Below are 21,568 nucleotides of genomic sequence, written 5' to 3' on the forward strand. Positions count from 1 at the left end.
TCAAAGTCGAGAGAGTACAAGAGGGGCTCTGGTGGCGACCAGGGCTGTAATGTGGAGCCTGGCCAGGGTGGGAGTACCAGGCACTCTGGGCGGTTGGCACAGAGAGGCTACAGGTTTGGACATTGCCAGAGTCAGTTTTATTAGGAAAGAGGGGCCCAGGGGACTGAGGGCTGAGGTACTCCTGCCCATAGCAGTAAAGCATGCCACCCTGCCCTGCCCCCACTCCTGGGATGTCTTGTCAGCCCCAACTGTAGAAATAAATTTTCTGCCAGGCGGGCAAGTAATCCATGAGTGGCCCTGCAGTGAGAGAGAAGAACAAGTTCAGGGCTGAGGGCCCGACTCCTGGCTCTGCTCTACCCCAGGCCCTTCTCGGCCAACTGCTGCTCAGATTCAGCTGCTTACATCTGCAAAGCTAGGAGCTCCTGACTCTCCCATCTCGTCACCCCTAGGGAGGCAGCATTGGCAGTGATCTTGTCTCCATTTACAGACAAGGATTCTCAGGCTTGGAGAAGCCACACGACTTGTCCAGCTGTAGATGCTGACAGCCCAGCCCAGTGGCTCTCTGCTGATGTGGGATCTCTAAACAGCCCAGCAGGCTTCATCCCCACCAGACTCCTCACCCAGAAGCCCTGGTGTCGTATCGCCTCAGGACACTGAGTCAGGGAAATGGTTAATGGCCTGATGAGGTCAAATACTCCTCCCACCACAGGGCACCCTCCTTCCAGCCACCGCTGAGGCTCTATAGGCCAGCCTGGCCTATGTCCAGGAGCTGTCATCCACTCAACCTGACTCCTGGGCTCCCTCTCCCAACTGTGCCAAGAATTGAATTACAAGGAGACAAAGAGAAAACTGTCGAAGACAGGGCCACACATGAGGTCCATGACACTGCATGATAATCACATCCCGCCCCAGGCTTACTTGCGACCAGGCCAATGCCCGGAACATGGTCTGCCAGCAGCTGGAGGAGGAAGAGGATTCTGGCCCTGCAAGGAGGAGATAAACAGGGAGCAAGCTGAGTGGGGAGTCTGGGTCCCAGAAAATCAGGGTGCTAACAAGCCTTCACTGACCCCTGACCACAGGCAGTGCATCTCAGAAGACAGAAACCATAGAGCAAGGACAGACCCCAGGACAAAGGACAAGACCTCTGGGTGTGGCGCTGGTCCTGTCCTTCCCCAGCCACAGGCCAGGGATGCGCACAGCTGGAAGGCAGCCTGGCTGCAGAGAGCAAAACGTCTCTGACGGCAAGAAAGGGAAAGAGAGGCTGACTGTGCCTTCCCGGATGCACCCGGGGGTGCCTCCAACCCTGTTCCTGTCCTCTGGGAAAACAAAGACTTTCTCTGACAGGTTTCTAGATCCTTTTCAGTCTGGGCCACTGCTCTGAGGGTGCCAGGCTGGTCAGGTCAACAGGATAGTGAGCCAAACTGGAGACTTGCAGCCTGGGAAGTCACCTCTGCAAGTACCGTCTCAGAGTTCCTCAGTTCACTGAGATACTTGAGCTATAACATTTCCTCTGTAAAATGTAAGTGGTTTGTTAAGGGAAGTCACGTGATCCATGCAAGCCTCTGGAATGTTCTCTCTAGAGTATGGGATAGGGTTTGGCTTTAGTACCTTATGAGCTTTCAAATTTATCTGAAAGCAGGAAACTGCCAAGTAAAGTTATTTTCACTGATGCAAGGTTGCTTGCTAATGTCTCAGAAAAAAATCCAGAAGTTGTATGGCCATAATATGAAGTACAATTCCAATTCATATTCCAGTCTTTAAGCAGTGTACTCGTTAAAACCTAGACAGAAGGGTCCTGGGAGCCTCCAAGCTGTCTCATGGCCCCAGGTGCTATTCACGGACACTTCCTCGAATCTCGGTCTGACCTCAGGTGGTCACCCTGGCCCTAAGCCACCCCCCAACTCCCCCCAGCAGGCCTCTCTGTATCTGGCTGAGGATGGGAGCTCTTGACCCTCACAGGTAAGAGTGGGGACTAAGCAAGGCAGGGACAGGCCAGGGGAAAACATGGATGTGGGGTCTGGCTCTTCCACTGGCTAGCTGGGTGGCTTTGTTTAAGTGGCCCAACCTCTCTGAACCTCAAGTTCCTCCTGTGAGAAGTAAGGATAATCCAAACTACTTGATAGGGAGATGTGCAAATGGGCTGGAAGGTGTGGAAAGCCTGCAGCCACCACCATCCCTGTGGCCCCGCCCTCGGTGATCTCCTGCCAACTACTGCTTAAGGAGTTGGGCTGATGGCCCTGAGCTTGGAGGGCAGGTTTGGGCTAGCATCTGGTAAATGAGGGAGTGACTACACCCCAGGGCAGGACATAGCGGGTGCTCACTGAACCCAGAGGGTGGAAGGAGGGAGGAGGGGGAGGTGTGATCAGAGGCTGGGCACTGGTGTCCCACTTCCCTCCCGTCGCCTTCACTGGGGATGGGCCTTGCCATCCACCGCAGGCTGGGTCCTTACTCAGAGAAGCGGTCATAGAACGGGGAGCGCAGCAGGTAGTAGAGCAACAGGATGGTCCGGCGCCGCAGCTCCAGCCGCTCCCTCCGAGTCAGGCCCTTCCTGTCACTCAGGAGGCTCAGGCTGGGGTGAAGAGGGAACACAATCAGGGCAGCAATGGGAGGAGCAGGGACCTCTGCCAGCTCAGGTGAGGCCAAGCCTGCAGCACGAAGCCCGGTAGGGGGAGTGGAACCCTCAGGCAGGTCCAGGCTCACCTGGTCACGTCAACCGCACCAGACAGAAGCCAGGGTTTCCATGACCGCTGACCCCATAGGCCCAGGCTGAGCACTGACGGCCAAGTTGTCAAGGATGTCTTCAGCATGGGGCCTGCCCTGCCCACTCCCATCTGTCCCTACCCCGCAGTGCCAGCAGTCCTAAGCTAAGGATACAGTGCAGGAGGGGCCGGGCAATATACAAGGACTCTGCAATGGTCTCCTGCAGCCCCAGCGGGGTCGGGGAGATGCTCAGCTCCTCCTGGTGCTGCTGCTTCCGTCTCTCCTGCTGCTGGGGGGCTCCCCAGTGCCTTGAGTGCAGGGACGAGGCTAGAACACAAGGGCAGCAGATGAGAACCAGGCCTAGGCCGGGGCAGGGGAGGGCGGGTAGTGATGAAAGCCAGGCCCTCAGGCCCACACTGACCTAGCACAGAGGCGCCCCATCCAGCTACGTCCTATACTTACTGTTCTGGAGGGTTCGCACCACTCGGTTAGACCGCTTCCCAACATATGACTGCCCCTGGCTGCCAGGGCTGTGGTAATCATCTAGCAGGGATAGAAGGCCACACTGTCAGAGGGACATGTTTTCAGCAAAGTCTGTTAGGAGTATGTGTGCAGGGAACACTCTTGGGCTGAGAGAGAATGGGATAAGCTTATATGAAGGCAGCAGCTGAGTCAAGGACACTGTGTAGGGGCTGTGGCTCAACCTGGAATCTGTCCACGCTGGGCAGCATTGTGTAGTCCTCCCTGGCCTGGGGAGAGCTCACCTGTTGCACACGAGCCAACCAAGAACCCAGGCTTCCAAGGGACTAGAACAAGGCAGGGAGGGTCCGACCACATCTACAGGGATCACAGTAACAGAGGGGCTGTATCTCCTCAGTCTTTGGCTTTCAACATGACCATGAGGAGAAGCAAAGAACTGTCCTCACTCAAGGCCAGGAGAGTGAGGCTCAGAGGCTAACAGGTGATGGTCCCAAAGCCCTGAAGGGACAGATCTGCTAGGTGTCCTGCCTCATGAGCCTGGGATTCTTGATATAGAACCAGACCCACAGAAGAGATTGGCAAGACCCTCGTTTCCTGCTGATGCGCTCTCCCTTCTTTGTGCTGTCCACAAAAAAGGATGAGGACTCTGATGTCAGAGGTCCTGAGTTCAAGTTTCAATTCTGCCCCAACCTAATGTTCTCCTTTTTGAATGGTAACATTCTCTAGATCAGCTCTAAATCCACAAATGTCCCATGCTCCAGTCCACTCCAGAGTGGGGAAGCAGCTTACCTGAGGACTGTGCCTGGGTCTCCCTGTCCAGCGGAACGATGGGGGGTGAGGTCTGGAGGCCAGCCTTGAACCAGATGAGCAGGAACATTCGCAGTACCGCCCTGGATTGGGAGTAAGGCAGGGCTGGTGGGAGAGTGACTGGTGGGCAAGGGGGCAGGGTGCTCTGCTGAATCCCATCCGTACAGCTGGCCTCAGTTACCCCGCCCAGGACCTGCCCGCCACAGTCCTGACATACTTGGCCAGCTGGATGAGGGCGATGACAAGCCAACGGCCCACTTCGCCCCACACCTTGGCAGCCCCCATCTCCATGAACACCTCCACGCACTCCAGCACGCTCAGCCATGTCAACAGCTTCTGCTGGGACAGCGACTGCAAGAACCCCAGGCCAAGAGGTCAGGGGACACTCCCTTATCACAGACCCTCCCCCTAGGGCAGCGGTCTCCAATGTTTCTGGCACCAGGGACCGGTGTACCTATGAGAATCTAATACCTGATGACCTGAGGTGGGGCTGAGGCAATGACGCTAGCTAGCACTGGAGCGCGGCTGCAAATACAGATGAAACTTCCCTCACCCGCCACTCACCTCCTGCCCTGTGGCCCGGTTCCTAACAGGCCACGGACCGATACTGGTCTGTGGCCCAGGGTTTAGGGACCCTTGCCCTAGGAGACTCTTTTGACAGAAGATGTGAACTTTCCCCTTTCCAAGTGACCTGTTAAGAGTTCTCCACCTGGGACAGGCTACTCCATGTCTCAGTCTCTTCATCTGAGATGGGGACACTGACACCTTGACATTTCACCTAACCTGAGGCTCAGATAGGCGTAGGCATGTTTCATACTCTATGAGACCACAACATGTGCTACACACACAGGCTGGTTATCACTATTTCGTTCCCAAGTCCCTATGCTTCCCGCCCTCAGTTCCAGGCAGAGTTCTCACCACGGGCAACTTTTTCCGAAGCTCCTTCCGTAGAATCCCATCATTGAGCAGCACAAGCAGGTTAGAGGCGGAGTACACTGAGGGGTAGAGTGTGGCCTTGAGAGGCTGGCTCTGCAGCCTCTACCCTTTCACCTTCTCAGAGCTGCAGTGATCACCTGTCATCTGCTGTGCGCAGCCACCCCACAGACTATGTGAAAACCACGCTGCCTCCTAGCTCATCTCCTCAGTGCTCCATGCTCCCCAACATGACCTCACGCGGGTGGTTGGGACAAGAAAGAATGGTTCGATCTCAGTGACAAACCAGCTACTGCTCTGATTGATAGCACTGGTCATCCAGCTGTCCAGAACTGTCCATTGTGCTCCAAATAGCCACAGATGTGTGTTCTCACCTCCTGGCCTCTGCTCTCTCTGCAGCCTGTTTCTGAAAGTCTATGCCATCTCCAGCTTTCAAACCCCACTCGTCCTTTCAGGACTGTCACCTCCAGTACTCACTGGGCAAACACTGTAGAGGCAGTGGGGATCCTGGAATCTAGGAGATCTAGATTTGAATCCTGTTTCTAGGATCACCAGTGGCAATTCCCTAACTTCACTGAACTTCTCTGTTCCCTTAACAGGACACTGAGGACAACAGTACCCACCTTATATGACTGTGAGGAGGAGTAACTGAGCAAAGGGAGGGAAGGCACTTGGCCCAGCTGCCTGACCGGTCAAGGTCCCCAGATTTGCTTCTCAACTATGGGGACATGGAGGGCACAGGACAGAGGATGCTGGACCTTTGTCCCATTCAGTCACAGCACAGGATGGTCTAACGGGAAGCCTAGGACTATGAGCTGGGGTGGTCACCCCTCTGGGACGCCCTCCTGGGCCTTCCCGTCCCCCAACCACCCCTCAGCCCGGCTCACCCAGCTCTGACAGCTCGTGCGAATCGGCGAAGCGACCTGAGGAGAAGGCACAGAAGGAAGCGTCGGTGAGCACTGCCTCACTCTGAGGCTTTGGGTCCCTGGATGTCCCCTCCCTATGCCCTACGGGAATTGGAAGGTACTTCTCAAGCACAGCGATCACTACCCTGACTCCGCAGAAAAGAGGGCTAGTGGGGTCAGAGGTCAGAGCCCCGAAGGGATGGGTCAAAGGTCAGAGTGGCACCTGCCAGCAGGTAACTGAGGCCCCGCACTGCCGTCTCCAGCTGGGCCGTGGCGGTCGGGTGACGAGTCACGTACTCCTGGTAGCGGAGGCCCAGGAGCCGCAGCTTCTCCATCCTGCTCGCGGGACCGACAGACCCACTGACCGACAGCACAAGTGGTTGCAGCGCCCTGTTTCCTGCCCCCTCCTTCCTGCTTCCGGTCCTAGGCCCGCCTCTTGATTGCTTAACTTCCGCAGGCCAGAAGTATGGTGACGTGAAGGACCACTGAGCCCCCCATCACCCCATTTCTTAAATCGCCTCCCACTGGGGTAGCATTTAGCAGCTGCGGGTCTGACCCGCCTCCGTACTCCTTCAAGTCATTGGTTAACACACTCTCCGCCCCCGACCCGTTCAACGCTGCCGCACCGGCCTTTCCGCCTTGCCGGTTGGTTGCCCTTGCGTCTGCGCAGTTACAGCTCCAGGAACGCTACCGCGGCAGTCTGAGCTGTTCTTTCTAGAGCAGAGACCGGGAGCCTAGAGTCTTTCCAATAGAACACCGAGAGGCTCGAACGGGACCGGATTTTAAAGGGCTGGGAGCGCGCGGAAAGGAGCCTCCATCAGACTTGGGGAGGTGTCGAGAGAGTCTAAGGAGAGTCGAACTCGGCAGGCACAGGTGTGGCCAGTTGCCTCGTCTCCCACCGGAGGTAGTGCTGGGGAAACTAAGGCAACGAGGAGTCCAGCATCCCACGTAGGTTCGATCCCCTGGCCAGCACTGTTAGTGCTCCAACTTCGGCCTCAGTCCTTGGGTGGCAAGAACTGCCACTCAAGAGCGTGCACCTGTACGTCCACCTCCGTGGAGAAAACCCTGGCCCGGGCTTCTGCTCTCAGCTCGGGGTGACCTTGGTCGGGAGTTTCCCTACTCTGGGCCTCGGGTATCCCCATCTGTAAAATGGTTTGAGGGCAGACTTGGTCCTTGGACGCGGGATCAATCTCAAAGCGCTTTTCGGCCCTCTCATGCCATGCTTTGTGACCTCTCGGCCTTCAGCTGCTCCCCAAGGGATGGGGTGACTCCTGGGAATCCCATCCTAAAAGGGGCAGCCTAGCTGGACCGGTCAGCGGCGGGAGAAGAGTGTCAGAGGTGGAAGAAACAGACGCTCGGGGAGGTAGCTGCTGATTGGCCGTGAGGAAAGGGGCGGTCCTCGCCCATCGAGCCTTTGCTGGCAGGTTTGTGGTACCCTGAGAACAGTAACACATTATTTTACATAATCCTCTCCCCCAGATATTATCTCCAGATGAAGAAAGGATCCGCTTAAGAACCAGTCTAGATTCTAATCCAGAGCTAGTCTGACCACAGAATCTAGGCGTTTTAAGTACAACACTTTACCAGGAAGACACAGCCTCTCCTCTTTGCACGCCCTCCTCCTAACTTCCTCCCTAGCTTGATTTTCTTCTGTATCTTGTGGGGAATCATAGCTGCCCTCCCTACTCAGTCAAGGAATGAAGACCCAGGGAGATGTGTCCAGGCGCCTCTGGAGAGGCACAGGCCTTGGAGAACTCCAGAGGGGAGTGTGGGCATCACCAGCATCATTTCTCGCCGTCTTCTGGATGTGAGGCTTACTCAGCTCTTTTTAGAAAGCTTGCTAGGTCGCTGCGAATTCCTTTTTGCTGGAGGCTAGCTCCAGCCAAGTCCAGGGCTGAAGGAAATGTGGAGTCGGCGAGAAGGAGAGAGCCTTGATGCAGACGGTTTTATTTTTTATCACACCGAAATGTAGAGGTACAGGGTTTTTAAGCCCAAAATCCCATTCTTCATTCTGTCTAAACACAAAGGTCTATTTTTCTTCTATTCACTACCTGTCAACTCACAGGTCAGGTGCGTAAGCGGGGTTACAGAAGCAGAAAGCTTGTTTAGAATGTTATGTTCCTATAGGTGACAGCCTATGTTCCCATGGACACAGTCACGAACTTATATTTAATATTTAACCTATAATGTTTTTCGTTTTTCATTTTTTTTACCCTTATGACCTATCATATTACTTTCCTGTGGTTAATGTGTGAGGCAAAGCAGAGCAAAGTGAGAGACAGACTTTTTCCTCTTATGTCTCATAATCATAAAGGCAGTATTTACATTTTATTTTTCTACAATGTTGATTTAGCTGTCTCCTAAGACAATTACGTTGATCCTTGGTAAGGAGGCAACTAGGAGGGCCCTGCCTGGCGAGTCTCATCATAAAAGGTAGATCATAATATCACACTCGTTTCCCATTTACACCTACCATTCTAACTCTGTCTATATAGGCTCCTGTATAAAGTAGGTAAGGGAGAGGGGAGTAATTTTCCCATAGACTTCTTTCCCAGATGGGGCCTTCCACTTAAGTGCTGACACAATGGCCTGCTCAGGAAACAAATCTTGCTTTCTCCTTTCATCAAGTTGTTTGAGTAATTCCTCATTACTCATATTTCTTCGTGCCCCATTCTCGGAGAAGTTACCTTTTCCTCTAACACTCCCCTCCACTCCCAAGGATGAAACGGTAATCAAAAGCAATGCATAAATTCCCAATATAGACAATACAGAAGAAAGCAACAAGCACAGATGACTCTAGCATCGCTTGCTTTCCAAGTGACACTTCACTCCGGCTGTGACTGTGTCAAACAGCCTGAGGTCTGTGGCCTGCGGCACCTTTTCACAGATGGGGAATAAAGCCCAAGGAGGGGAGAGAACTTGTCCTGGGTGATACACCATGGCATTAGCCAAGAGGACCACAATGCAGGTTTCTGTGACGATGCTCTTTCTCCTACTGCCCACACCCAAGCAAGAGCAATGACATGTTGAGGCCATTTGGCCATGAGTCAAGTTAGTAACTGGGATTAAGACGAGAGTTTAGGGCATTCAGTATGGGGCTCTTTCTCTCTTCCTCCTTGCACCCCACCATCTTAATTTGTTTCTCAAATCTCACCAGTAGATATTCTTCCAGCTCCTCTCTCTGTGAATGTAGAGAGAGTGGGGAGGGAGAGTATGAGGTTTCTTTGGCATTTCCAGGGCTGGTGTTCCTGTGCTTCTGAGGAAGAGAGGGGCACGGAGGATTGAGGAGCAGCCTCCCCCTGCAGAATATGAGGGGTGCTTGGGCTGGAGCCTGTTTCTCTTGCCTCCCTTCAGGACTGGGAATGGATCATGGGCCTAGCCGAATTGCCTTTTCTGATCCTGGGCCTGATTAGGTCCCAGAGACAAAGAGTGGCCATGTGTGCAGGAGACGCCCGGGGCAGCTCCTCCCTGCTGGGCCCCTGCCTAGATTTGGTCACCTGGCTGGACTGGAAGGGCCTCTGGGCAGATTGATCCAGACCTCTCCTCCTAACTCTGCCATGAGCCGCAGGGGAAGAGAGCTAAAGCTAGACCAGTCCAACAAGTACAGATGAAGACACTGAGGCCCAGAAAATGTCCTGACTGGTTAAGGTCACACAGCAAAGTCCTGGGCAGAGCTGGGCCAAACCCTTCCTCAAGCTTAGAAGACGAGCACCCACTCAAATGCTCATACATGTCTCCCTTTCTCCTCCACAACTTAGAAGAATCTCTTGGAAACCTAGGAGGCGCCTCAGCAACTCGATTTCCCCTGAGTGGTAAGGTTGAGTGAGAGGTAGGGTCACCATTGCAAGTGACCACACCACAGTCACTCTGCAGACCGGAATGCTGACTCAGCTTCCTCCACAAACTCCCTGGTCAGGCCCTAACTGTTTGCTACCTGCTCCCTCACATTCGATCTCCATAGACACTATCTGTTGAGGATCTTGCAGAGGGAGTCACCCACCCCCGACCCCAGCTCCAGGCAGAGATGAGGGGCAGAGGGGCTGAGGGCTTAAAGTTCCCGATGCCTGGGTGGTCCCTGCATTCTCTGATCTCAATTCCCAGATATACAAGGAGCCGCCATAAGTCTCCATGGCAACCACTGCTCCTGGCCTCCAAAGCTTCAAGCCCAACCTTCCTTGCAGACCTCCATCTCCCAGAGAAAGGCATCTCAGAGGAAGAGACTTGCACGTCTCATGCTGGGCTGCTTTGCCACAGTTTTTCTGGGGGTTGGGCCTCCCGGGTCTTCACTTTTTAAGCTAAAGGGCACAGTCCGAGCCCCTTTCCAGGTCATGGCAAAGCCCCATGAGTCCCATCCACTTTTAGCACATACTTAGCGTTGGGTATGTGCCAGGCCCTGACTGACCCAGTACCATGAGTGGCCACCTTCTAAGGGTTTGGGGAGTCAGACTATAAACAGACAAGGTCAAATTTTTAGAAAAGTACTAGGAATGAGCCTAGGGATGCAGAAGTAGAAGCCAGCCTCGTGAGAATCTGGAAGAATCCAGGCAGAAGGAACATCAAGGATAAAGTCCTAGGACAGGAAACTCAGGAGCAGCAGGATAGAGCCTGGGGACTAAGCCTAAGGGTGTTCTAACAGGTTACTTGGACTCTCTGGGGTAAGAAAATGCCTGTGTCACAGGACTGACGTGAAGGTTACCTGAGATGAGGCTTTGTGGAACCCGGCACAGGGCCTGGCACTGAGTGTACACGCTCAATCAACCGTGGCTGTAGTTCACGGTCCAGAGCGCCCCACCAACCCCTTCAGGGCCGAGGCCATGCTGGTGCTTGCTGGGGTGGTTCGGGGTTGGGGGGAAAAAAGGAAGAGAGCCAGGCCGATGTCTGGCAAAATCGCGGAGGTCTAGGCGAGCATAGGGGATCCTGGCCCTGCCCAGGCGGCCCAGGCCCCCCAGTCTGTGAGGTCTCTCGCCCAGTTCTGGGGCAGGAGGCAACCCTCTTAAGGCCGCTTTGTCCCAGCCGCACCGGCTCCGGCTCGCTGACAGGCCAGGTGGAGCGTGGGTGGAGCAGACGAGAGAGCAGGGAGGAAAGCGGGGCTCAGGTGCTCGCTCGGTGGCTTCAGGGCAGGTCTCGGCCGCCCCGTCTCTCGTCCCCTGTCCAATCCCCAGGGCCGGCATTCCAGCCCCCTCCCTCTTACTCTGGCAGTCCCTTTCATCCTAGGTCTGGGCACAGCCCCTCACGCAGGGATGCTAAGGGGAGGCGTGGGGCCCCAGAGCAGCGAGGAGGGGGATGGGCTCACAGCAGGTAGCGGGGACGTGGCCTTCCAGAGCGGCGGTTTTCTCCCACGCCGCTTCCTCAAGCTATCCGGGCGGGGGTTCCTGGGCACTTCCCGAGCTTGGGGGGAGGCCGTGGGATGGCGGGCCAGGGGCGGAGTCAGGCCCCCGGGTGGTCTCCCCGCCCTTCGGGCTCAGCCAAGCGGAGGTGAAACCTGAACCCAGGTTGGAGGCGGAGCTGGCTCCTGCTCCGACGGGCCAGGCCTGCGCCTCCACCCCCTTTCCCAGCACCCTGGCCGGCTTCTGGAAGACTAAGGTCCGGGTCCCCAAGCCGCTGGAGCAGGTGAGGCGGCAACTCAGCACGGGCGGGGACCGGGCAGCCGTCGAGCCCGGCCGCCCAAGGCTGACCCTCCTCTCTCCCTCCTGGGTCTGTAGGGCCGGAGATGGAGCCAGCAGCCTGGGGGCGCGCCCCGCCCTAAGCGCCCCCACAGGCGGCCATGCTGCCCCGAGGGCGCCCCCGGGCGCTGGGGGCCGCCGCGCTGCTGCTGGTGCTGATTCTGATGGGATTCTTCCTGTTCGGCGGAGACCTGGAGTGTGAACGCCGTGAGCAGGGAGACCTGGGATCCTTCCCTTGCTCGCTAACGCCACGTGTCCCCCCAGACGGAGACCTGCCGGCGGACCACGGGGGCCGCAACCGCTCCGACTGCGTCCCGCTTCGGCCGCTGCCTCCCAAGTGCGAGGTAGGTGCGCGCGGCCCCTGGTGGCAGGAACCCGGGGGCGCCGCGCCCCCATCCTGGCCACCCAGGCACCTGCGGGACTCGCACCTGGCGTCGTCGCTCCTGCACTGACCAGCCAGCTGGGGGCGCTTCGGGTTCATATCTCCCCTGCTCCTGGCCTCAGTTTCCCCATTTGTGAAACCAGGGGACTGGACTCTGCTCCGCCCAGCCCCCTACTCTTGTCTAGCTCAGATGCCTTGTGGGACTACAAGTCCAGGCCCGCCCTACCATGGGTCCTCACGGCCTAGTGGAGGGGGTGCTGCTGGCGACCTCCGTGTCTCCTCCTCAGCTTTTGCACGTGGCCATGGTGTGTGCGGGACATAACACCAGCCGAGATGTCGTCACCCTGGTGAAGTCCATGCTCTTCTTCAGGTACAGCCAGGTGTTGGCGGTGGGGGTCCAAGAGTAGGGAAAGGGACAGTCTTGGGCAGGATTGCAAAGTTGGTGTTTCCTCTTCTGAGCCTCGTGGGGTGGGGCTTGCCCCACGTTATTGCTTCTGGGCCCTATCAGCTTTGCTTCCCTGTCCTCCCCAAAGGAAAAACCCACTGCACCTCCACTTGGTGACTGACGCAGTGGCCAGGAACATCCTGGAGACACTCTTCCACACATGGATGGTGCCGGCTGTCCGGGTCAGCTTCTATGACGCCGAAGAGCTCAAGGCAGGAGCCCTGGCCCTTCTGCCTTCCTCCCCAGCCTGCCCAGCCCTCTCCTTCCTCCCAGGGCATGGGGGACGGGGGGGGGGGGGGTTTGAGCTGCTTGGGACCCCCAGTTCCATCACACTTACAGAAGCTTGAATCCTTCACCTTTTCGGGGGCTCACCCCTTCTTCGCCCCGTGTCTCCCTGAATATGTTCTGGCACTCATAGATAGGCCCTTCTCCACCAGGCTCATGCCCTGTCCTTCCTACCCACAGCCTCAGGTCTCCTGGATCCCCAACAAGCACTACTCCGGCCTCTACGGGCTAATGAAGCTAGTGCTGCCTGGTGCCTTGCCTCCTGCCCTGACCCGTGTTATTGTCCTAGACACGGATGTGACCTTCGCCTCCGACATTGCAGAACTCTGGGCACTCTTTGCTTATTTTTCTGGTGAGTGGCCTGGGACCCTGCCCCCACCAGCCCCCCTCCCTGTCCCATACAAGCACCCCTATGGCCTAGCCCTGAGCCGAGGTCCTGCGGCAGCCTCAGGCAGCTCCCTCGTGCCCTCCCCTCCCAGACGAGCAGGTGATCGGTCTCGTGGAGAACCAGAGCGACTGGTACCTGGGCAACCTCTGGAGGAACCACAGGCCCTGGCCTGCCTTGGGCCGGGGATTTAACACAGGTGGGGATGGTGTGGGGAGGCAGGAGGGGTGGCCGCTGGGACTGGGCAGCACATAAAATGCTAGGAAGCCCCCCAGGCTTAGTGCTGTGGAAAGCATACTGGGAGAAGAGCTAGAAAACAGTTCCAACCTTGGCTGTAGATGCTGGATGACTTTGGCAATAAAACTGCGCCTCAGTTTTCTCATCCATTAAATAGGGATTTTACCAGCCCCGGATCACTGAGTCTGAGAAGATGGCTATAGAGGTGATCTGTAAGCTGTGCAGCACCTCCCCTTCACCCCCAAGAGCATTTTAGTCCATGCTCATGTCAGAAAATATCAATAAGCCTAAAAATAAGCAGGGGCTAGGTCATCCCAGGTGGGCATCACAACCTCCCCGTGAGCAGGTGTGATCCTCCTGCGGCTGGACCGGCTTCGGCAGGCTGGCTGGGAGCAGATGTGGAAGCTGACAGCTACGGAGGAGCTCCTCACGCTGCCCGCCACCTCGCTGGCCGACCAGGTCTGGGGAAGCCTTCTGGAGGGAGGGGGACAGGCTTAGGGCCGAGGCGAGATGGCCATCTCTGCCCAGGACATCTTCAATGCCGTAATCAAGAGGCACCCGGGGCTGGTGCTGCCCCTGCCTTGCATCTGGAACGTGCAGCTGTCTGACCACACGCTGGCTGAGCGCTGCTACTCGGAGGCAGCCGACCTCAAAGTGAGTTGGGGCGGGGGGCGCTGAGAGGGGACGGTGGGCCGAGGGTGGGGACCCCTGCCCCTACGCCTGTACCGATGCCCTCCCGGGTCACAGGTGATCCACTGGAACTCACCAAAGAAGCTGTATGTGAAGAACAAGCATGTGGAGTTCTTCCGCAACCTCCACCTGACCTTCTTGGAGTACAATGGGAACCTTCTGCGGAGAGAGCTCTTTGGGTGCCCCAGCCCACCCCCACCTGAGGCTGAGCAGGTGAGGGAGCTGTCTTTCCTTGGCATGGACAGACTCTGCCCCCCTCTGCTCCAGCTGGACCTAGTCTGGTCTGGGACTTGCTCTCCCACCCCAGCCCCCGTCCTTCTCCCCTCGACTCCCTCAGTTGCAGCGGGCCCTGGCACATCTCAGCGAGGAAGACACCTGCCTCGAGTTCCGTCAGCAGCAGCTCACTGTGCACCGTGTGCATATCACCTTCCTGCCCCATGAGCCACCGCCCCCCCGGCCTCACGATGTCACTCTTGTGGCCCAGCTCTCCATGGACCGGTGAGGGTGCTGAAGGCAGCCCCAGAGAGCATGGCGCGGGCTGAGAGGAGGGCTTCATTTGATAGAAGGAAGAGGTTCTCACCGCCTGATGCTTGAGGAGTTGCAGAGGTTGGAGGCACTGGACATGGTGGAAGGAGCTGGGGCTTGGGATCATTTGGGTGCCCTCCGTAGTAGTGGGACCATGGGCGAGTCTTACTATCTCTAGCCCTCAGTTTCCTCATCGGTCAAAGGAGCAAGTACCCACCTGTGGGGTAGTTGCGAAGATTAAATAAGACTGCTGAAAAAGTGCTTGGCAAGGGTTCAGTAAGACACTTGAGGAGCGTCTGCAGCAGCTCCCTGGGCTGACTACCCTCCTTGCTGCAGGCTGCAGATGCTGGAAGCCCTGTGTAGGCACTGGCCGGGCCCCATGAGCCTGGCCTTGTACCTGACAGACGCAGAGGCCCAACAGTTCCTGCATTTCGTCGCGGCCTCGGCGGTGCTCTCTGCCCGGCAGGATGTGGCCTACCACGTGGTGTACCGTGAAGGTTCCCTCTACCCTATCAACCAGCTTCGCAACGTGGCCATGGCCCAGGCCCTCACGCCTTATGTCTTCCTCAGTGACATTGACCTCCTGCCTTCCTACTCCCTCTACGACTACCTCAGGTGGGCGGGAGAGGACAGGTGTGGATGGGTGTGGACAGGGTTGCGGGTACCTGCAGGGCCCTAGGTGAGTGCATCCCTCCTTTCTGGGCCTCGGCGTCCTCTGTGAAATGGGGTTTGTATCACAGCCGGGGGTGGGGCCACGCCATTTCTCTGGGCTGCCGTGAGAGAGTGGGGGAGGCTGGGGCCTGCTTCCCACAGCAGCTCCACTCGCGTCGGTCTCCGAGTGGGCATCAGTGAGCCAGGCTTTGAAGGTCAGTCATAAAAGCCAGAGAACCACTGGGTCCAGTGCTGGGGGCAGAGCCTTCTCTCGTCTCCCGTTCACGGTGCTCCCCCCTCAGAGCCTCCATCGAGCAGCTGCAGCTGGACAGCGGGCGGAAGGCAGCTCTGGTGGTGCCGGCGTTCGAGACCCTGCACTACCACTTCAGCTTCCCCAATTCCAAGGCCGAACTGCTGGCCTTGCTGGATGCTGGCTCTCTCTACACCTTCAGGTAGGACAGGCCACTGCTCTGTCCCCCTATTCTTCACACCAGCCCCCACCACCTATGAGCTCCTAGCCTCAGCCTGGCTCCCCACCCTGTCCTGCTCCACAGATCTCACGAGTGGCCTCGGGGTTACGCGCCCACAGACTACGCCCGATGGCGGGAGGCTCAGGCCCCATACCATGTGCAGTGGGCGGCCGACTATGAGCCCCACGTGGTGGTGCCGCGTGACTGCCCCCGCTATGACCCCCGTTTTGTGGGCTTTGGCTGGAACAGGGTGGCCCACATCGTGGAGCTGGATGCACAGGTGAGGGGAATCTTCCTGCCTCCAGCTTCGATTTGAATACCTTCAGGCCCAGGGTCACTACTTCTGGGTGAGGCACACTGCACCGGTAGGCGGTGCCGTTAGAAGTTCCACCTTCTTTAGAACCAGAACTGGCTGCCCTTTGGCCCTGGCTTTGGCTCTTAGAGCCTATTGGATAAGCCTGCTCCCCACCCCCAGAGCGGATCTACCCCCAGCCCAGGCAATGACCTTCCGCCTGCCCTCGCCCTCACCTCCGCAGGAGTATGAGCTCCTGGTGCTGCCAGAGGCCTTCACCATCCATCTGCCACACACCCCGAGCCCCGACATCTCCCGCTTCCGTTCCAGCCCCACCTACCGTGACTGCCTGCAGACCCTCAAGGATGAGTTCCACCAGGACTTGTCCCGCCACTATGGGGCTGCTGCCCTCAAATACCTCACAGCCCTGCAGCAGCCCGAGGCACCCCAAGGCTGAGCCTGCGGGACACACCCCTGCCTCTCGCTGTGGCTCACACACACTCCCCACAGACCCTGGAGCAACCCTGCCACTTCTCCTACCCTCTCTGGTATTTAAATTATTTAAGGTCTCTGTGGGAAGGGGCTGCGGCGGAGCATCTGTGAGGTGGGGCCTAGCGGCCTCCCTTTGCTGCTCTTGTATCTGTGGTCTAGTCTCCTGCCCCAGCTGGTTTGGGGCTGGTTCCCCCATCCTCAATTATAATATCCCTTTTTCGTAATTAAAATTTTAAAAGCTTTGTTGCATGTTTGTCCTGGTTTGGGGCACGAGGGCACCCATGAGGCCTGGGAGGTGCCTGGGAGGTGCTGAGTCTTGCTGGAGCCACAGGGGGACCTGGCTGCTCCCCCGGAGACCGGGACGAGAGTGTGTCTTGCCCACCCTCCCTGGCCCCAAACCCAACACCATGAGGCTGAGAGACTTTATTTGGCTTTATTTAGTAAAATGTTAAAATAAATAAATACAAATTGATCAGCTGCTCTGTATCCCCCCACCCCCACCCCCTCAAAACAAAAATCAAACAAACAAAAACAAAAACTTTGAAGCACAAAACTCCAAATACAAGTTCTACCAAGACTGAAATCACAAAGGGCGCAGACGAGAGACAGGTTGGGGGCTGGCTGGCGCTTTGCTGCTCAGAGCTTGCTGACCTCTGGCTGCCCGTCCTGTCCTGCCTGACTGCAGCTTACCCTGGGCTGAGGACTCAGTGACGCTGGAGGGAGGGGCAGGGGCCAAAGGCTGCCGTGGGGGACAGTGGAGTCCTCGGGGTTCGAGAAGAGCCTTGTGGAAAGGGAGAGCCAAGTGGGTTTTGGATTTGGGAGCCCTGCTCTCCCTTACAAGGGCTATTTTTAAGATTTCCACCATGGCTCTCTGGAGGGGTAACTCCTGGCTTCCTCCCCCTCACATTGTGGGAGGGCCAGAGGAATCGTCTCAGGGCCCACCGCCTGCCTTCTTGTCCAGGTGCTGACACTGAGGATGGCTGTAAGGGTGAGAATGGGCCTCCTGTTTCCTGCCAAGGGTGCCCAGCTGAGGGGTGGGGGTGAGGCCCACAGCCATTTACACAGAGCAAGGCTGCCTCCATCCAACAGAAGCCCTGGAATCTGGAGAACCCAAAGCTTGGAAAATGTACCTGGGCCACCATCCATCCTACTACTCAGAAGAGACTTTTGCCCGTGGGGTAAAAGTCTCCTATTAAGCCCTTTGGATAAATAAGAAAGACCACACCCTAGAAGAGAGCGAAGGGAAGAAACCACTTCGAGTGTGCCCCAAGAGAGGAAGTGTCTGAGATGGCCAGAGAGGCTACTGCACAGAGACAGGTGAGCGGGAAATGTGGGCACCCTCATGGGAGAGGCTCAAGGGAGCAATTTTGCCCATCCTCTCCGCCTACTGAGCCTGAGCCAAGCAGCATCAGGGGCGGAGAGGTGGGCCCCGTGGCGGGCCCCGTGAGGAAAGCGGGCACTCAGGTGGTGCCAGCCGGAGCCTGCCATGGTCATGTTGCTGGCCCCACAGGTCTCTCTACCAGGCGTAACCAGTAGGCTTGCCCTAAAGGGCCTGGTAAGGAAGGAAGCAAAACTCTGGATGAGCTCAGCAGAGGGGAGACAAGACCCAGCAGGCTCCAAGAAAGAAAAAGGACCTGCAGGCCATTGGCAAGAATGTGAGCTGAGCTGGGAAGATGACAGCAATGTGACTTCTCTGCCTCCAGGGCACAGCGCCTGAGCCACAGGACCACAAGGGTCGCTTGATCAATGGCCAGGTGGGGAGCTTTCTAGTCCCAGACAGCTGCTGCCTGGCTAAACGTGGGAGTGGGGAAGAAACAGGAAGGAGGGAGGAGGTGGAGGCAGCTCGGTGGGGCGGTCAGGAGTGTGTGTCACAGGCACCAACAGGTCTGGGGGCAGACGGCGGATCTTCTCTTGTCAGAAAAGTGAAGGGAAAGGAGACCGAGAGACTAGAGCCTTTTCCTTGCAGTAAGGGGTGTTCTGGAATTTGGGTCCAGAACGTGGTTTGGGGGCAGGGTTGCATTTTATACTCCGTAGTAGCTGCCTCCCAAAACAGCTCATATCTGAACTTCGAGAAGAATCCATATCCCAACCTTGGGCAAGTTCAGAGTGTGACTGCTCACAGCAGCAGACAAAACACCGGTCAGATCCCAGCCCTGCCCCACCCCGAGAATCCTCAGGCATCTCCTTTCTGAGCGAAGGCCTCTAGTGATGATAGTTTCCCAACTTCTTTCAAGAAGGTAGGTACTGTGTGGTGAGCTCCGGGCTCTGGGCCCAGACAAGTCCAACAGGAGAGCTGAGACAGGGCCTACAGCTGCCACTGGGCTCTGAACCTCTGCCAACTATTCCCCCAACTAGTCCAGGCATCTCCAAAGCTCCCTGACTAGACGTAGCACCTTGGTTTCCGCACGAGGAAAGGGAGCTCTTCTGTGCCCCTCGGCCAGAGCCTGGCTCTGAGGCCTGTGCAGCCGGCCACTCTTAATTCCCTTTTCTAATCTCCCCAGGAAGATGAGTTTCTGGAAACAGTTGGTAGCGATGAGACACATTTAACCTAAGAAGTATCTCTGCGGCATTTATTTTCGGGATCCATCTTTGTCTCTCCGGGTCTCACTGGGCGAGGGAGAAACTAATGGGACCTTTTCTGCCCCTCCTAGACTCTGGCCATGAGGCGGCATGGGGTGGGCTGGGGTAGTGTCTCTGCTTTCCTCCTGTCAGCCAGGTATGCACTGGGCAAAGGACTCCAGCAGGAGCACACACACCTGACAACATTTCCCACAAGGCGAGATGATAGAAATGGTCCGAACCTTTCGGAACCCTGGTTTTCTCAAGAAAGACACAGACCAAGCCAAGGCAAGCTCAGTGATTCTAGCCACAGGTCACCCAGGAATCGCATGGGTGGGAAAAGTAGAGCAAATTCCATCTTTGGTGCCTGGGACCAGCAGACAGAGAAAGGGACTGCAGTTTCAGACCTCTCTTCAAAAGCAAGACAGACACAAAGGCCACCCTGGGGCTCTCCGTCTCAGAGACACCATGTACCCTCAAGACATCTTACTCCTTCGTTCCTTCTAAGCACCAAGGGCTGATGTAGCTAGCCTGCCCCCTGCCCCCTCCCATGAAGGCCAGGGTGCACGGGCACCAAGGAGCTTCACTGGCCACATCCTTCAGAGTCGTCCCCCAGGCACTCAAAATGCTGGTGGCGGAAAGACCGAGAGCAGCACCAAAAGAAAGGATCTCATTTAGGCACCAGCCTTTTGCTGTAGCGAAATCCCAGGGGACAGTGGGTAGGGCCCTGACACCATCCACACTCTGCTGGGCTTCAAAACAGGAGCCCAGATCCCTGCACCGAGAGGAGAGGGCAGTCTTTTCTGAGAAGGGCAGAATGGGGGGACGGTTCCGTCCCTGCCCGGCCGGGCTGCAGCCTTCCAGAGGACAGAAATCATGGAGACTAGCCCACCAGTTTGAGACACAAACACGGCAAAATGTCATCATCATCAGCAGGTTCTGTGCTAAAAAATTATAACTACACAGCATTTTCTCCAGTTCTGACACCTTTTTAATAGAAATCACTGTTTTTAGGAAACAAATAGCACTTTTGTAATTTTTTACAATGTTTCTTACCTTGATCTTAATTTAAGTAACACTAGGAAGACCTCAATATCTTTTATTTTCCTTTTTAATTTAAAAAAAAGTTGCTGTTTTTTTTCCCCAGATACAAAGATTTTTGCCCTTGCATAAAAAAACAGTGCCCCGAACGATGACACAAGGACTCACACAGACTCACTGGACCTCACGGACAGACACTATGACTCCTACCCTACCATGCAAGGTCTCGACTACCCTTAATCGGACTGTCAGCCTGAAAAACAGCTTTTCTATTCCTTATTTTAGTTTTTGTTACCAAAAAAGTAAAATGAACAACAAAATAAAATTTTTTTTTAAAGAAAAAGGAACAAAAACAAAAATTAAAAAAAAAAAGGAAAAATAAAAAAAAGAACGTCTCCATTCAATTCACACACACCTGGGTCGCGTGCTGCTTCGCTCAGGATCTTCTCTTCTTATAAATATAGAAAAGGGATGGAGCTTGTTTTCAAGTAAAATCGCTGATCCACCTTTCGTCCTTCCTTGCCACACACACCCTTCGTCCCTGCCCTGGGCGGGGCCGGCTGAGCCCGCCTCGCTTGCTCTTGGAGAGGGAAGGAACCAGATCATCCACGGGGATGCGCACCAATTTGCCAAAGCAGGGGAAGAGGTTCGAGAGTGGTGGGGGCGCCCACGGCGGGGGGGGGGGGGCGGGCGGGGTGCTCGGTAGAGGGACCCCGTGGCTGTTCTCGGTGCCCGGCTCACCATGCACTGTGCCCCACCCCAGGCAATAAGGAATACTGTTTTTCTGATACACTCTTCCCACCCTGGCTCCCTCCCATCCCCTCCCCATCCCTCCTCTGGGCACTGGGGTTGGTTAAATCTCGATTTCCTTTTTGGTTTTATAGTAGTGAAGGTTTAGAAACAGGAAAGCCCACACACTCTTTGGACTTGTCTTCTCTACCTAAACAAACGGCTCGGCAAATAAGGATCTGAAACCTGCTCTCCTCCCTCCGCCCGTCCCTGCTCCCCACCCAACGAAACAAAAACAAACCCATCGTGGCTGTGGAGGCTGCTGCAGGCACACACTGGTGTATAATAGAGAGAGTAAATATATTATTTCACTTGGCATGGTGCTGGCAAAGAACCTCCAGCTGGCACTATTTCATGTAACATGGTCCAATCTTTGCATGTACACACAGAATAAGAAGGATCAATTGGCAAACTCTGGTGCCACCTGGCACAAGCATCTTCTCTCTCTCTGGAACCAAAGAACCAAAAGAATTCTGTACTTTCCAGAAGAAATCCGGCTTTGCTTTTCTAGAGTCTTCAGTGTTTTGCTCTCCTTGCCGCCGGGATCCCGTGGCTTCTCCTAGCAGGGCTCTGTTATTTAGTCTCTTCCCCCTGGTTACAGTTCACTGTGCAGCTCTGAGAGGGTGGGGAGGGCGCCGGTGTGGAGGTGGCGGCATTGGCAGGGGGGGTGCAGTCCGGGCCATTGGACATGGCCCCCACAGTGGCCTCAGAGTCTACGGGTTTGGAGAGGTCGATGCCATGGATGAGGCGAATCAGCTGTTTTACCTTCTCCAGGGAGCTGTGCATCTCCTTCTGCCGGGCCAGGATGGTGTTCTTCATTTCCATGCATTTCTGCAG

The 21,568-nt window shown here is 56.2% G+C and overlaps 3 protein-coding genes across 23 annotated transcripts in view; 1 reads left to right on the forward strand and 2 right to left on the reverse strand.

Moving 5' to 3' along the window:
* Nucleotides 1–114: 114 nt before the first annotated feature.
* PEX16 (peroxisomal biogenesis factor 16) lies at nucleotides 115–6,282 on the reverse strand. The gene is made up of 11 exons (XM_016146796.2): nucleotides 6,049–6,282; nucleotides 5,808–5,843; nucleotides 4,906–4,982; nucleotides 4,205–4,338; nucleotides 3,970–4,070; nucleotides 3,163–3,243; nucleotides 2,875–3,027; nucleotides 2,701–2,773; nucleotides 2,450–2,569; nucleotides 919–983; nucleotides 115–297 (listed from the first exon to the last, which is right to left on the reverse strand). The coding sequence occupies exons 1-11, from the start codon at nucleotides 6,158–6,160 to the stop codon at nucleotides 239–241; spliced, it is 1,011 nt and encodes a 336-aa protein (XP_016002282.1). The 5' UTR covers nucleotides 6,161–6,282; the 3' UTR covers nucleotides 115–238.
* Nucleotides 6,283–7,947: 1,665 nt separating this feature from the next.
* Nucleotides 7,948–20,148, forward strand: LARGE2 (LARGE xylosyl- and glucuronyltransferase 2). 8 transcript variants are annotated; one of them, XR_004950957.1, is made up of 16 exons: nucleotides 7,948–11,435; nucleotides 11,528–11,832; nucleotides 12,158–12,240; nucleotides 12,404–12,527; nucleotides 12,781–12,952; nucleotides 13,080–13,184; nucleotides 13,569–13,681; nucleotides 13,751–13,876; nucleotides 13,970–14,125; nucleotides 14,250–14,410; nucleotides 14,774–15,052; nucleotides 15,391–15,540; nucleotides 15,643–15,838; nucleotides 16,095–16,398; nucleotides 17,304–17,330; nucleotides 17,432–17,514. XR_004950957.1 is itself a non-coding variant. In XM_036221249.1 (15 exons), the coding sequence occupies exons 2-15, from the start codon at nucleotides 11,590–11,592 to the stop codon at nucleotides 17,522–17,524; spliced, it is 2,028 nt and encodes a 675-aa protein (XP_036077142.1). In that variant the 5' UTR covers nucleotides 7,948–11,435; nucleotides 11,528–11,589; the 3' UTR covers nucleotides 17,525–19,748. The 8 variants fall into 8 exon arrangements, 5 of the variants coding, with proteins under 5 accessions (XP_036077142.1, XP_036077140.1, XP_016002277.2 ...); XR_004950956.1 differs by lacking the exon at nucleotides 16,095–16,398 and adding an exon at nucleotides 20,049–20,148 and having other exon boundaries at nucleotides 17,304–18,096; XR_001597148.2 differs by lacking the exon at nucleotides 16,095–16,398 and adding an exon at nucleotides 17,853–19,748 and having other exon boundaries at nucleotides 17,304–17,659.
* The window catches only part of PHF21A (PHD finger protein 21A), a 151,654-nt gene continuing 150,080 nt past the window's right edge, over nucleotides 19,995–21,568 (reverse strand). For 13 of the 14 annotated variants that reach the window (XM_016146786.2, XM_016146777.2, XM_036221253.1 and 10 more), the window contains one exon: nucleotides 21,013–21,562. In XM_016146786.2, coding sequence (XP_016002272.1) covers nucleotides 21,305–21,562 — 258 coding nt within the window. In that variant the 3' untranslated portion in view covers nucleotides 21,013–21,304. Of the gene's footprint in view, nucleotides 21,563–21,568 lie in introns of all 14 variants that reach the window. The other variant, XM_016146788.2, reaches the window with a different exon arrangement.

The sequence above is a fragment of the Rousettus aegyptiacus genome, unplaced genomic scaffold (genome assembly GCF_014176215.1).
Source record: "Rousettus aegyptiacus isolate mRouAeg1 unplaced genomic scaffold, mRouAeg1.p scaffold_m13_p_5, whole genome shotgun sequence".
Classification (NCBI taxonomy): domain Eukaryota; kingdom Metazoa; phylum Chordata; class Mammalia; order Chiroptera; family Pteropodidae; genus Rousettus; species Rousettus aegyptiacus.